We start from the raw sequence: 15018 nt of genomic DNA on the forward strand, positions 1-15018 counted from the left end.
GGGTAGGGTTCAGGATTCACCTCGCCCCACTTCAGCACTGTAAAAGCTATTCATGCCATTGAAATGGTTCATCTGTGCTTGATGCTTGGTCACCACAAAGAGAAAGGGCATCACCACAGAGCCACTCATCCTCTTCCAACAGAGATATGATCTGATGGAACCTGCTCTCAGGAACTGAGCCTGTCTTCTAACATTTGGAGAGATGAGAGGCTTCAGCACTCCTTTTAAGATATACAACAGCTGTTTCTACTGCTCTTTTCTGGAGTTCTAACAAGTTGCACCAAATTAATGAGGAGTTACAAGAGGGAGGAGTTTAGTAGTCATGAGGTATGCAGACTGGTGGCCTGACCTGATGTCCCAAATACCTTATCTCCCTATCAGTTAATACCATCTCATGTGACTCAGCTGGGATTCACAGCCCAGTTGTTATGGGAGTCACAGGAACAAATCTGGATAACCAGAATAAGAGGTCAGCTTTATGGGTTAATTTACAGAGAATCCTCAGAAAATGCTCATCTGAGAAGCACAGACAAATCATCCAGGCTAGTGCATCTTGTAGAGTGGAAGGAGAAATAGTGGAAATGGCAAGGTCAACACAAGGACAGGAAATACTAAATACATAGATTTTATTATCTTACATTTCTTATAAATATTTAATCCATTTCAGAAAATTAACAAACATAAAGGCAACAGAATCCTTTCAGGATGAAAGTTGAGTTTGCCTTAAAAACAACGGCTACTGGCAATACAGTTCTAGGACAAACCCAACACACTATATAAAATTGAAGGGTGATTTAAATAAAGGACATAATAGCACTGTACTTGAAGCTACACTGATATCCACAAGGAAGAAGGAATGTTGTAGTGTGTAGAACAGGTGTGAGGCATGCTTTGTAGAGCTGTTATTTTGTTATGCTTTTGTGCGCTTGAACAAAAAATACCCTAAGGTATTCTCCCCCACCTCTGTCCTTCTGTGCAACATTTACCATCTTCAGTAGTAGAAGCAGCCAAATGCAGCTGCTACACAAAAAAGGCTGTCCTGGGGAAAACAGAAAGGCTCTGCATTAGTGCAGGCAAGCTCTTTGCTAGCCTAGCTGTGAAAGGCTGAGCTAAGGCAACACTTAGACCAGAGCATAACCCTGTCCTGGGGTAGATCGGACATTATTGTCTCTTAATTAGTTCCTTACTCACCTACCTTGTGGTTTAACTTAGCACAGTCTGTCTGAATGTCAGTAGTGCCTCAGTTTACTCCCTCCACACACCCGCAGGTGTCTAGGTGCCAGTTTAAAATAGTAAGAAAAAAAAAAAGAAAGAAATAAAACCTTGGCTTTTGCTCAGTCCTGGGTTCCAGTCATATTCCACAATGACAGTTCAGCAAACCATGCAAGAAAATACTTTCTTGCCACTGATTCCTCTCCCCAACTGTAAAATAGTGTGACTATAATGACTTTTGCGCAGCACTATATGACCTATTCAAGAAATAAGTTCTACTATGTTGGATATGATATCTAAGTAAGTTTTGTGAATGAGGACGTAAATCATACTGTTTCAGTTGTTTTGGTTCCTTCCTTCTAGTGGCTGTTTTTTTCTGCTTCATATTTAAGGTTGCTCTACCTCTCACACAAAAGCAAGGAGCTTTACACTTTCCCATAGTAAACCAGTTGATACTTACATTCATGAATACATCATGAGCACAGCTATCATTGTCAGCATCCCAGAAACATCGTGCAGCCATGCTAGACAAAGGACACAGAGTTGAGCCATCACCCGCAAGGTTCACATATAAGGACCTTAGTGATCAAACTGAGATTCTTTTAAAGATAAAGGAAATGGGAAGAATTTTCCTGAATCCTAAGCCTAGATCCCCACTGCTAAATTCCACCACATGCTGTAACCCCTTCTGTATCTGGATCAAGCTTCATCTTGAAAATCCTCAGCTATCAACCACCTCCACTGTGCAGCAGGGCTTGAAACCTCATTGCTGTGGTGCTTAAGAATCTTTGACTTCTGGCCTGTGCATATCAGTGGCTAATATAGCTTATTTGTTCTTGTCCTTCACCTCCTGTACCCTCATAGTACATACCCACAACTTATTTATAGGGGGCTATCGTGTTCCTTGGCAGACGTCGTGTTACTAGACCATGAGCTAAACTCTTCTAGTCCTCACGTATCTATACTCTATTCTGTGACCATCTGCTGGCCTTTTTCTACACCTGCTTCAGTCCAAGCTTTACCTTGAAGACAAGCAACCAGATCGTAAGAGGATATCACAAATGAGACCTCAGTGCTGCCTTGTCTAGGGTCACTGACACTCCCCTTTCCCTGCTGCAAATACCCACCTCCCTGCTTGCCCCAGTCAGTCTCAGCTGACAGGATTAATGTTTGTGGTGCAGCATGTTGTGTTCTTAGTCCCTAGACATACAACTTATTTTAGAAGACTATTGAATTTAATCCTTTTCCCCCCCCTCTCTATTTATTTAGTTTTTCCCTATTACCATAGCTCTCAGGGTTACTCTGCTTTTTGTTCAGTCCAGTATTCCACTCTGCCTTTGGAATACCCTGGTTTCCTAGTATTTTGCATTAAGGATGTTAGCAATCATGCTTCAGTCTTGCCTCCTGCCTACCACAAATCAGAAAATTTCCCCAATTACTCTATCAGCCTGTGTTGCTGGGCTTCACTTTTCAAATCAGACCACTTCATTGAACCATTCACTGCTTCTGAAGCAGTCTGCCTGCAGACAGACATTCCTAACAAAAGCCTGAGCAGCAGGTATATATATTCCTTCCTGACCTCCAGAACACTGAGGCAGCAGATCTGATTACAGCTCTGCTGCACTTATCTTCTGCTGCTGGAGCACCGGCCACAATAATAAAGATAAGCCCAGTAGATAAAGCACATAAACCTTGTAGGCTGTTCTTCATTTTCTCCCTACTCACTAGTAATGGAAAACTACAGCCCACTACTGCAGCCGAAGAGGAATTCTTTTGTGCAACTGCAGTTATCTTGAGCTAAACTAGAACTTTGTCTGGGCTTGGTTCCCATTACAGTATTGTATAGGGATTATAGAAACATAAACTTCTTAAATGCCTACCTGGGGGGATTAAATGCAAAGCAAGAATTAATGGAAATCTGGCTTTAGACAGAAGTGAGTTACCATGGCTCTTGTGCTCCAGCCAGAACTTGAGAATGGACTGGGTGTGTGCTCTAGTTCATCGTGAATACAATTTAAAATGCCTTTCTGCAACACTCATCCCAGATGCTTTTCAGCATTTCTGCTTGCTAAGAACCCCTGTACAGACAATTATCACGAGGTAATTCAAGCAGGCACAATCCAAGCTCTCACTTGCCCCTTAAAGAGAAAAGAAAGTGCTTTACACTTTATTATCTGCAGAGAGAACTTTGTACCTAGGCTATTTGGAAACAGCTTCCAAAGGAGAAAAAACCCAAGCAAGCAAGCAACCAACAAAAAAAACCCAACCCGAATCCAAACCAGACAACACCCAAACCTGACAAAATTTATAGAAATACAATTAGAAGACTCAAAACTTACTTCACTCCTTCTCCTCTCTGCTCTCCAATCACGACCTGCACCACCATTTTGTACCTGTCAAATCCCACCTCTGGAGAGAGAGAAAAAATCGGAGTGAGAGCAACTACTTGTTTAAAATAGGAGCCCAAAACAGGGCCCACAAAGCTAAAGATTTCTACAAAGTGTCTTGTACAAGCCTATACATTGGCAAAGCAGACAGACTACCTTGCAGCTTCATCTTCCTAGCTACAGACTACCATGATTTTATTGGAGTTAAAGGGTGAACAGGGTATTAAACATCCGTCAGAAGATGTATCTAAGGCAGAAGACATCCCTGAACAGCCACACAACTTGTCAGCATTCTACCTTAACAACTTTCAGGAGCTGAACACATAAAAAGAATGGTGGACAAATTCCAATTTGAAGAACGTTGACTTATTTTAAAACTGTTCTTATGCAAAAGCATTGTAGAAATTCTTCTGCCACATAGGTGTTTCCTTTACTTCTCACCTGGGATAAAAGGCCACATAAAAGCGTATGTGGGTGTATGTTATGTGTCTGCAAAGATATGCAGTTGTTTTACAATAGTAAAGAAATACTTTTTTGGGCACAGGATAGATCCAGTCAGGCCATGGCAGTGTTCCAGAAGCCAAATGAGAACAAGTATGTTTAAAATAAAATACAGATCCTAATGCCTGTCTTCAACAAATCAGTGTCCTGGAAAGATTCTGGTGCACTGTTTCCACTGGAGGACTGAACAGTACGTGCTGGGTTTGGTAACATCCACCCTGTCAATGCTCATCGGAAATGCCAGCTAATACACTGGACCAGTCTCACTTCAGGCTACTGCGACTGTGTTTACAGATTCCTGAAGCCAAGCCCTGTGCATATTAGCTCAGCATCAACTCGTGCTGGGACTACAGCTGCTGCTGGCTTTAAACAGATGTGTAAGTCTGGGAGAAGTGTAAATTCAGGGTTCCTGCCGAGGGTTACAGTAGCTCTGTGCCACCGAGTCAGGCCAGCCCAGCAGATGGAGCACCAGCCTGTCCTCAGGAAGAAGACCAAAAAAACCCGTGACTGCACCAACACAAGTCTATGGACTTACTCTAGCAGCAAACACAAGGAAACACCTGATGGAGCCTGAAGTTTAATTCCTGAGCTCAAAAATGGTGGAGGGCATCCTGTGCAGCACCACCACAACCCTTCCCAGTGCTGTAAGGCTGTAGTCACACCCCTCCTTGCAGAATGCTCCTCATTCTCTCTCCCTTTGCTGCTCCCATTGAGCCTTGTTCTGATCTCCCTGCTATTCTACTCTGACACAACTCTGATCTACTTGCAGCAGGAAAACAGCAACAATGGTTTTGCTTATTGAAGCAAGAAGCAATGAAGCATCACTTCTTCCTTCTCTCTAATGCAGCTTCTTTCCCCCTCTGAGGCTGACATCCCACACCAGTCAGTCTGTATGAAAACAAATCTTGTCTACTTGAATTAGGCTTCTAGTTCTGCAGGCAAGGAACATATGTATATATAATAGATTGTTTCATAACAGTAGCCTTGAGTCAGTCAGCAGGGAAGGAATAGGTTTCAAGAATAAAGGAAGGTTCTGTTAGAAGGGAGAGGACACACTAGGAAGGAAACAAACCTCCTTACCTTTCAGTCTGTCTTTTATTGTCTCTGATAAAAACATTGTAAGCTGAGGCATGTCGTCCGGAGTGTACTGTACATTGGCCAGCTTCTCCTTCAGTATTGCATGGATGCATTCCTTTACTGTGGATGATTTAAATCTATCAGGCAATAAAACAGCAACAGAAAACCCAGAAAGTTCACATTATGTGTAGAAATATATGTAACTTTCATATATTAAAGAAAAATGAGAAATTAAAAACCATGGGGGAAAAAAGCCCAGCTGAGATGGAGATAATTAACCAGCCCTGCCACAAGCTGAACACACACAAACATAGGTGTGAAACCAGCCCCTCCAGCAGCATCCCCTGCCTATGCTCCCCTCCTCACACCCCCCCCCCCAGTTGTCTGGTGTCAAAGTTAGCCTGGTTCCCCATGGCCCCGGGGCTCCCCCATTCCCTCCATCCAGCGCACACAGCCCCATACCAGCCCCCGAGGCCCAGGGACACCCTTCCCGACAGCCCCACCGCAGCTCCCACCTCCCCCGCGCCCCGACCCAAAGCCGCCCGGGCGTCTCTCCGTTCCCGGCGCACCCTCGGCTCACCGGTGCTGGACGCTGGCCCGCAGGCTGTACGTGTTCCCGGACCCACCGTCCAAGCCCAGGTCGTCCATGGCCGCGGTGCCCCGCGGGCCTCTCCGGCGTTGGTTACTGTGGCAACCGCACCACTTCCGCCTCCCGCGCGTCACGCCTCACGCCTTACGTCACGGCGCTCGGCGCGGTGGGGCTCGCACGTGTCCGCGGGGTCGGGGGAGATGGGCGCCGGGCGACGTGAGCGTGGCGGGAGGTCACAGCGGGAGGGGCAGCGGCGGGGAAGGGGGCCGCGCATCGCTGGGTGCCTCCGCGCTGCCTTCCTGCCGCCAAACCGCTGCGGCCGCAGCCCGTGCTTGCTCCCTCGCCTGGGCTGCGGTGGCTGTGAGCTTGGCTCTGAGCGCTCCGGGTGCCAGCAGGGCAGGGGCCCCGTACCCAGAGATGTAGAGGGGCTGCGGCGGTGTCCCGGCCTCAGGGGCCTTGCTGGGGGAGTCCTGGTGCTGCAGGGGGCACTGGGTGTTGGCTTAGGAGGGTGCCGCCTGAAGTCGCTGCTGTTAAGAAGCCTGTTTCCCCAGTTGCTGCCTGTGTGTTGCTGCTGCACCCTGTGTTACCCTCCTGTCTCTGATCCATACTTCCCAAACCATCAGTGCAGATACACGTCTTACTCCTTTCTTCCAGGAACTTCTTAAATCTTCCAGAAAGGCTTAAAAGTGTCACTCCCCAGTATCCTCCTTGTCCAGTCACATCCTTGTGCCCTTTTCCCTGCCCACAGCTGCTGACTGTCCCAAGGAAGGCTGTTGAGCGGTGGCCACCTCCTGAGAAGCTGACTGACATCCTGCTTCCTTCGCTGTTTATCTTGGTGCAGCAATCTCTGTGATGATTCTTCCTACTTGCAGTGGGTGATGCTGCTAAGAAAGGTCCCTGGGTGTGTCACCCAGCTTCACATGGAAACAGCGTGAAGGTGCACCTGATGCCAGTGTGGAGTATGCTGCTGCTGGGATGATGCCAGCATGTGTGTCAGGGCTGGGGGCACTGAGCCTCTGTGGGCAGGGTGCTGTCTGACCTTGCTGCTTGGGAAGCAGGAGGTTTTGAGATTTGCTTGGGATGCACAGATGCCTCTCAACTCATGCTAGGTCCTGCCCCAACATGCTGAGTACAGGTGGGTTGCTGGGACCCGGAGCAGCAGCAGCATCTCCTGATTTCCACAGGATTTAGCAGCACCATTTGCTAGAGATGGTCCATGGGAGCCCCTAGTACCCTTAGTGGCTGGACATGAGCTCTGCCCGCCAGCAGAACAGGAACAGCACCCCGCTGCCATGCCAAACGTGGTGGTGGCCCCAAGCCATACCTGTGTGGCAGACACCATCACCCTGCCCAGGCCCTGCAGATTTCTGCTTGCTAAAGGAACAGTTGTGTGCCTCTGCTCCATTCCTCTGCTTACTCGCTGCTTACTCACCACCCTAGGGCTGCTACCTTTCTCCTCAGTGTCAGCTGCTGGTGCTCATGCAAATTGTTTGCATGGGCCTTCCTAATCTCTGAGAAGTATCTGAAAGACCTCACTGCTCTCCTTGTTTATTTGCAAACACTATTAACCGTTTCCTCTTCCTGCCACAGCCCGCTCCTCTCCTGCCTTAGTCAGACCAACAGATGTGAATTCAGTTAAACCAACAGGGGAGGGATCTTTGGGACCTGTGGGTCCCTCTTCCTCAGCCTCTTTTGTTGGTAAATTGTGTTCCCCATCTCATTTGGGAAGCTTTGCTTTCCCTGGGTTTGAGGACATTCGGCTCTGGCCTTCGGCTGGCTCCATCCTGATTGTTCGATCATTGCTTGCCTTTTCATCTTCCAAATTTTTAGTGCATGTTATATACCCCAGATGCTTTAAAGCCATTTTGGGACTGATGCTTGATCCTTTGAGGTGGCTCTGTGCCCCAGCAGTGAGGGCTGCAGGAGACCAGCGTCTTGTCCAGGTCTCAACCGTGTCAGTGGGACCCTTGCCAACATATTGGGCAAGGTTCTTGTTGGGGGAAAAAGGGCATTATGCATCAGAAAAGTGGTGTGATGTACTCACTGAAGTTCCTGTCTCTTAGTTTCAAAGAACAAACTGTTTTCTTCTCCTTCCTCCTCTCCCATCCCTTCATTGTAGGAGAAGAGGAGTTTGAACTTGGTCAGAGTATGCTGAGCGGCCTTAATTCTTTGGGGAATTAACTTTGAGCCAGACTCTGTAATTTTAGCTCTGTGGTTAACTAATCTCAAGCAAGAAAAGTGGAACAAAAGAAGCGGAACAAAAAGGGATGAAAACGAGAAGTAGGAGAAGGAACTGAGAGGTTTGAGAGATTGAAAGGATGGTGTTGAAAACGCAGACTAATCAATTATAATTTTAGATTATGCACACAGACAGCAGCAACTAACCAATTCTGTTGTAGCTTTAAGCACGTGGATATGATCAAAAACATATATAAACCATGTAATCTAAAGTAAAAAGGTCTTCGACCAGCAATTGGAATCCGTGCCTTAAATCCTCTCACTTCCTGGTGGGACCAGGCTGCCAATAGGCACCCCATGGCTGCTCAGACCCTGCCTGGCTGCCCAGTGCCACATGTCCCCCCAGCACCACACTGCCATGGGCACTTCATGTGAGCACCCATGGATGCCTGTGAACCCAAGACCGCCCTTTTACTTGTAAGCCAGGCTGGAGCTGAGGGTGTCCCCTGTGGTCCCTGCGTGCTCCATCCGTGGGAGCTTTCCCCCAGAAGTGCCTGTCCCCTCTGCTTGGTGGCCATGTGCCTACATGGGAGGGGAAGAGGCCAGGACTGGCTCAGCTGATCCCTGCCACCGTGGGGAGGAAGCTGGGGGCGGGAGGCAGATGGGTTTCCCTCTGCAGCAGAGATGGGCACGTTTCATTTCCACCCCAGCTCCTGCTGTGCACGTCAGAGAACAAGCCGCCGCTGTGGGGAAGGAAGCACAGAGAAGAGCTGGGGTGGCACAGCACAACTGCCCGGGCAGAGGACTGACTGGCTCGCCATGGCTCTGGTTACCTCGAAGATGACATGGGGCAGCATGGAGGTGACCCTGACCAGGCTCTGCACTGTCCTGCTCTGCTGTGGCCCTATGCTGGCTGGCTGCCGCCGGGGTAGGTACCGGAGCATCGTGTGGTTGCGACACGGCCTGTGTCATTCACAGCCAGTGGAAAATGTCTATGGGCTGGGAGCTTTGTTGTTAAAAATAGCTCTGGCATCAAGGAGGCAGAAAACCCAAACCTTTTGGGTACGTGTGGCTGAAGCAAGTAGAATGGGGGTGCTTGGGGTAGAAACAGGGTTAAAGGATGGAGAAGGGGACAGGGTGCCAGCCCACGATGCCAGCACTGCAGATGTGCTATGGGCACAATTGGCTGTGTCTGAGGTTTGATGTTGAGCCTCTGGGTTTGCCAGTGCCATGCCAGGTCTGGGGTTTTCTGCTCTGGGTCTCGGTTTCAGGCTGTGCCTCCTGGTTTAGACTTGACACTGAGGGAGTCAGGGTCCTGCATGTACTTTTGCTCAAGGTGAAGTCTGGGAAGGAAAGGGGGCCAGAGAGGAAAGAGTGAGTCTGGGCAGACCGAGCAAGAGCATGGTTTCATCAAACCCTGTCCCCACTTCCTCCCAGCCCATTTCTTTCTATGGTCACTTTGGGTGTTTTGTGACCCAAGCGTTGGTGCAGGTCTGGGTGTCCCTTGGAGAAGATGTTACCTTTGATGCTGAGAGGATGCAGGGAAACATGTAAATCCAACCTCTGCTTTCAGAAGTCCTCTAAGTGCTTCACTCGTTGCTGACAATGGTACTCATTAGGAAGAAAAGACCCAAGCCTGCATAATATTTTCTGTTAAACACAAGAAACCCAAAACACAGCAAAAACTACATCTCTCAGTGTGGGCACCTACCTATCAGTGGCTGTTTCTGAAAAGAGAAGATAAACTTCTTAACGGCAGGAGCTTTTCAAACCACTGGCAGTTTGAATTGCTTGGTCAGATAACCCATGTGAAAAATGCTGCTTGCTTTTTATTGTTCCAAACCAAAGTTAATGCAGCAGCTGCCTTATCCTGCTGGATGGAGCTGGCTGAGCTGGGATGTTGTGAGCCTGGCCTGTGTTAGCAGCATCCCCACTGCCTGCGTGGGATGAACCCACTGGGTTCACAGGACCCCCTGGTATGGTTGGCTGGCTGCATGGCAGGAGCTGGAAAGGGATGGTTACTGTAAGCTCCAGGTTCCTCTGCCCTTTCAGATGGTCTCAGGCTGGAGATGGCAAATACAGTGCCCTGGTCAACCTCTGCCCATGTTGTGTCCCAGCACAGAGAAGTGGGCAGACCTGGAGCACCCCACAGGCAGCTGGGCACGCAATGGTCTGCACTGCAGGGTACTGCCCCAGTCCAGGACTGAGTCCCGGCAGTCCCTCTGCTCACTTTCAGAGGCAGAATCAGCTGGAGGAAGGATGACTCAGACATTAGGACACAGTATAGATTTAAAAACAATACAACACCCTAAGTCTGTTTTTCCTGGTATGGGGAACCCTGGTTCGGGGTTAATTTTACTGCTGAAACCAATTCTCGGTATAGCTACTACCCAAGGATCCCCCTCCAGCTGGCCGGCACAGATTTGGGAGGGGAGAGACAAGGGTTAATGTCCCTGAAATGCAGAATGATGCCTCGGACTGGCCTTGCATCCCTGGTTCTTAGCAGGGAGTGCAGCTGTTTCTGAGACCTGTGCCTGCTGTAACCATGTCTGTGCCTTGTTTCTTCTCTTCCAATCAGTGACCTTCTTCCCAGCAATGTTAACCCTCCCTGCAGGTGGCTCAGCCACCTTCTTCTGCAATATCTCCATGGAGAACGAGTCCAGCTCGGAGTACAGCCTCAGTTGGTACAAGGAGACCAACCACAGCCAAACCCAAAAAATCGCTGAGATCAGCCCCCAGATCAGCCAGATCAATGGCCAGGTGAAGACAGAGAAGTACCTGCTCACCAACCACACTCCTTCCTTCAAGCTTGAGATCCTGAACCTCCACCAGAACGATTCAGGCTCCTACTTCTGTGGTCTGATCACCTTCTTTGAAAACAATAATGTGATGGAGAGCAGTAGATCCCAGCTGGTGGTCACAGGTCAGCCTGGGGACTGAGCTGATGGGGACACATGGTGCTCTCAAGCATGCTATAGCCCCAGGGCATAAGGCAGACACCACCCTGCTGGGGGAGGACCTGCTGTGGATCAGGGGAGCACAGATCTGTCCTTTCCCCTTGCCTTTACATGCAGGGTTGAGGCCCGGGGAGACAGGCTGTCCTCCCATATCCACACTGCGGCTGGATCTAGTCCTGAGGCCAGAGAGCTCCATCCCGCTAGGGTTGTTCTGCTAGTGATATTGTAGAGAGGAGTGAGTCCTGACTCATGGATGGTGGCAGGAGACCAGCATAGGGAGATGCTTCCGCTCACGGATGGAGGCAGGAGACAAGTGTAGGGAGCTGCCTTCACCCTGAACAACCCCTTTGGGGATAGGGATTGTGTTTGGGATGGTGACCAGACCTCAGACCCCTCAAACAGCCAGTGTTGGTGTAGATAGTGTTGTTGCAAAACCATGCCCTGGGAGGGTGTTGTAGCCCCATGGCGTGGGAGACTGAGATCTTGCAGCAAGATCTGCCATACTCTTGCCTGGCAGCGCGGGGGCTTTGTGGTGCTGAAGGTGACCTTTTATGAAAAGGAAAAACACTGCAGAAGTCACTGTCTTTCACAATACCTCTTCCCAACATGAGCTGATGCTGTGCTGGCCCGAGCACATGGTAGCTGTGGGGAGGCTTGTGGAAGCCGTGTCCTCCATGGGCTCTGCCTGGCAGGGAGTCATGCTGCAGGACTGCCTGTGGGTGCAGAGCAGTGCCCTGGACCCCTGCACCCCAGCTCTCAGCAGTGTGGAGGGATGGCAGGGCTGTAGCAGCCTGCCTGGGACAAAGCCCTTTCAGGGCACAGCCGCCATGTTCCCTGGTTGCCTTTCACAAGGACTATAGAGCCCATTTTACACTCCTGACTTGCTATCTTGTTCCCACTTTTCTGGATGGCTATTGCAGCAGCCCCTGAGAAGACGAATGCTACTGATGAGCCTGAGACAGAGGAAAGCAGCCCCCCAGACTATATCAAGGCCATGGTCCTGGGGATCCTGTTGCTGGTTGGGGCGGTTGTGCTGCTGATCTTTGGCTACCTCACCATCACGTACAGGAGAGGAGGTATGATCCCCTGCAGAGGCCATGCTGTGCCAAGGGGCTGGGTTCTGCCAGGGGACCTGATGGATGATGCTAACCCAGAAAGCCCAGCTGGGACCTTGGGGCAGCCAGATGCCTGCAACTCGCTGGGGTACATGGACTGGTTCAGTGTGCTAAAACCAGCTTTAGCATGCCCCCATGGGACAGGTATCTCCATGCCTAGGGGAGGAGGGTGCTTTTGGGCCCTGCTTGCCCTTCGTAGAGACCCCAGACCACATGGTGTGGCTCTGTGCTACTCAGTAGTGTGGTCTGTTAATGCTGTAGGAGTCCCTTCCATACACCTTGTATGGGCACCTTGTCACTCTCATCACCTCCCTGCTGTGGGCACCTGTGGGGCTTTCCCAGAAGTGACCCCCAAAGAATCACACCCCACTAATCCTAATTAAACCCTGGGCTGGTATCACACTTGTCTTTGTAATGCTCAGTGTGTTAGACCCCAAAGGGAGAAGGGGAAAGTGGGGTGCAATGGTTGTGGTGTCCAGTGCTCTTGCAGGACATGGGGACTGGGTCAGCCTCAGATGCTCATGCTGTCTTGGCATGCAAGCATCTTCTAACCAAACGTGTTACTTTGCAGATGTACAGAAACCACAAAGTGAAAACACGCCAGCGGTGAGTTTTCTGTCTCGGATGCTCTACCGTGCTTCAGGGGAGCATCATGGCATCGCTGGGGTGCAGGGCCTCCCTTTATCAGCCTTTTACAGGCGATTCACTTCTTCTGTCTTCTCTGATGCTGCTTGATCTTTTCTGCACAGCTACAATTGCTTTTCTGCACCTGCAGCACAGCCCATCACAAAATTAAAGTAACTGGGATAGGATGGGACCTCTCTAGTTCAACCCTTGCTTGAAGCAGGCTTATCTTTAACAGTGGATTGTGTTGCTGTAGAAAATGGGAGGAAATGTGCACTGCCTTCTCCCTCTCCCCAGTATAGTAAGCTAAAATTTATTTTGCTGCAGCTAGTGTCTGTCTCCTCTCTTTCTTTTGCCAAGCTCCTCCAGGAGGAGTATTGCTCCATCTTCTCTGCAACCCCATTAGGTAGCTGAAGGCAGCGAGTAGGTCCCCTTTGCTCCCTGTCTCTCTGAGCTGAGCAAACTCAGCCCTGTGCTCTTCTCATGCACCCCATGCCAGCTCAGACAGGCGGGAAAAGGGCTCCTAGCACCACCCTGCCTTCTATGACTGGGTAAGCAGGGACCCCAACCTGCCTGCAGAGGCAGAGAGCTGAGATCACATGGCCTCAGCAGTGACCCCAAGGCTCATGGTCCGGTTTGTCTTGGCAAATGCTATCCCAGGTCTGTGTGTCTTTCTACTTTGTATTGCTCTTGCCCCTGCCCTCCTGGAGTGCTTCAGAGCTGGTTTTGGCACTTGCTGTAAAAAGAGGGTTTATGCGGGGGATGGCAGGTACGTCTGGATGATGAATCACCCCAATGGCATTTCCTTGCAGAAGGAAGAGAAACCCCCTGTGGTGTCCGTGTCCACTGTGGACTATGGCGTGCTGGAGTTTCAGTGTGATCAGCACATCCAGGTCCCCCCAGAGACCTCACCAGTTGACCAGACTGAATACGCCACCATCATTTTCCCAGAGGAGAAGCCTGTCACACCGGAGCGGGCAAAGAAACACCCAGACGAGAGGATGTGGCAGCTGCAGTTCCAGCCCTGCTGAGGGCTGGGTCCCTCCTTGCTTGAGGGGTGCAGGCAGGGACAGGCTGCCCTGGCCCCTCACTCCCACCACAGGTTGTAGATGGGAGAAGTCCAGGACTGGAGCAAAAGGTGCTGCTGCTGGACTTGACACTGGTTGTAGTGGGACCATGGCCATGGGGTGGGTGCCAGGAGACAAGGAAGGTCCTTGCAGGGCTTCTCATGCTACCTCTTCACACAGGGCAGGTAGGAGGGGCTGTGGCAGAGCAGCGATGCCAACAGGTCTGTCCCAAAGGCGATTTACACCATGCCTCAATTTTCTGCCTCCACCTGGGGTTCTCTGGAGGGGACACGCTCCTTCCCTCATCCAGGTCTGACCCAAGCATGACTGTGGGAGGAAATGCTGGAGGCCAAAGCGGGAGTGGACCCTGGGAGATGCTGCTCAGAGGAGCCTGGGGCTGAGGGATTCTCCTTGCCCGGGGCAGACACTGCCTTGTGTACGGCTATTTAAAGAAGCCCCTGGGAAGAGGGCAGCTGGCTCTCCTCCTGCCTCCAGGCACTTCCCTCCTCTGCAAGGGGGGAAAAATATCCCCTTGTCCCTCCCCCCAGTAGGTGGGAGGTGGATTTGGCTCAGGGGGTCAATAAAGGGTTTCACGCAGGGGGAGTCTGTTGCCTTGTGATGGCAGGCGTGTGGGCAGCCGAATAACATCTCTTGGCAGCGTGCAAGCAAGAGCCGGGAGGCGGGAGCATCTGTTGTGGTTCCTGGGCCTCTCCATGCCATACACAAGCTGCTCTTCCATGAAACTGCTCTTTATAATGCAGAGAGGCTGCCACTCTTTTTCTTCTCTCCGCTGTATGAGTTGGTTACTGGGATGCAGCTGCAAAACAAGTCCCCCCCCTTACCAGGCTCATCTCTGGGCACTTGCATAACCCATTGGGGATGAGCATCCCTTGTGGTAGCCGTGGGCCTGGCTGCCGTAAGCCAGGGCAAAGCTTACAGCATGGTGCTCTGTGCAGCTTTCTGGCTCCAAACTTCCATTATCCCTCTTGAAAGCAATGCTGGGGTGGTGCTGCCTGCCAGAAACAGAACAGAAAGAGGTGACACCACTTGAGAGGGAAGGAACCCTGGTAAGGAGTGGTTTTGGAGGCAGCAGAGACCTGCTGCAAGACCACAAAGCCCAGAGAGTGGTCACTTGCATCTCACATTTTAGCAGCACCGTCAACAGGCTTTATTTCCTTTTATCCCCCATAAAACCGGTGCAGCCCTGTGGGTGCTAGCCTGGGTGCTGGGGGAAGTGGTGAGGCATGACAGGCACTGCAGTGTGTCCCCTGTGGGGGGCTGGAAAGTCCCCAGAAAGCCTCCATAAGGGGC

General features: G+C 50.5%; 2 protein-coding genes across 4 annotated transcripts; one reads left to right on the forward strand and one right to left on the reverse strand.

Annotated features, from left to right (window-relative positions):
* Nucleotides 1-609: 609 nt before the first annotated feature.
* Nucleotides 610-5885, reverse strand: DYNLT2B (dynein light chain Tctex-type 2B). Its single transcript, XM_061348832.1, has 5 exons — nt 5758-5885; nt 5181-5314; nt 3552-3621; nt 1673-1736; nt 610-1039 (listed from the first exon to the last, which is right to left on the reverse strand). Exons 1-5 carry the CDS (start codon nt 5823-5825, stop codon nt 992-994), a joined length of 384 nt encoding a protein of 127 aa, XP_061204816.1. The 5' UTR covers nt 5826-5885; the 3' UTR covers nt 610-991.
* Nucleotides 5886-6429: 544 nt separating this feature from the next.
* On the forward strand, nt 6430-14301 carry PDCD1 (programmed cell death 1). Of its 3 annotated transcripts, none has more exons than XR_009724792.1 (5): nt 6430-6667; nt 8655-8872; nt 10523-10867; nt 11822-12622; nt 13453-13565. XR_009724792.1 is itself a non-coding variant. In XM_061348833.1 (5 exons), the coding sequence occupies exons 1-5, from the start codon at nt 8629-8631 to the stop codon at nt 13669-13671; spliced, it is 999 nt and encodes a 332-aa protein (XP_061204817.1). In that variant the 5' UTR covers nt 8565-8628; the 3' UTR covers nt 13672-14301. The 3 variants fall into 3 exon arrangements, 1 of the variants encoding a protein (XP_061204817.1); XM_061348833.1 differs by lacking the exon at nt 6430-6667 and having other exon boundaries at nt 8565-8872; nt 11822-11977; nt 12588-12622; nt 13453-14301; XR_009724791.1 differs by lacking the exon at nt 6430-6667 and having other exon boundaries at nt 8496-8872.
* Nucleotides 14302-15018: the final 717 nt, after the last annotated feature.

This window comes from Neopsephotus bourkii, unplaced genomic scaffold (assembly GCF_033783945.1).
Source record: "Neopsephotus bourkii isolate Nb327-2 ecotype Australia unplaced genomic scaffold, CSIRO-AGI_Nbou_v1 NB_369, whole genome shotgun sequence".
Taxonomy (NCBI): Eukaryota; Metazoa; Chordata; class Aves; order Psittaciformes; family Psittacidae; genus Neopsephotus; species Neopsephotus bourkii.

Bases quoted from the DNA above. Each gene is read 5' to 3' on its own strand.
- DYNLT2B (XM_061348832.1), bottom strand. From the start codon at position 5,825: ATGGACGACCTGGGCTTGGACGGTGGGTCCGGGAACACGTACAGCCTG. The intron at 5,315-5,757 runs GTGAGCCGAGGG...ATTGCCTGATAG, and splicing joins CGGGCCAGCGTCCAGCACCG to ATTTAAATCATCCACAGTAA. The intron at 3,622-5,180 runs GTAAGGAGGTTT...CTCTCTCTCCAG, and splicing joins AATAAAAGACAGACTGAAAG to AGGTGGGATTTGACAGGTAC.
- PDCD1 (XM_061348833.1), top strand. From the start codon at position 8,629: ATGGGCACGTTTCATTTCCACCCCAGCTCCTGCTGTGCACGTCAGAGA. The intron at 8,873-10,522 runs GTAGGTACCGGA...TCTTCCAATCAG, and splicing joins GCTGGCTGGCTGCCGCCGGG to TGACCTTCTTCCCAGCAATG. The intron at 12,623-13,452 runs GTGAGTTTTCTG...ATTTCCTTGCAG, and splicing joins AAAGTGAAAACACGCCAGCG to AAGGAAGAGAAACCCCCTGT.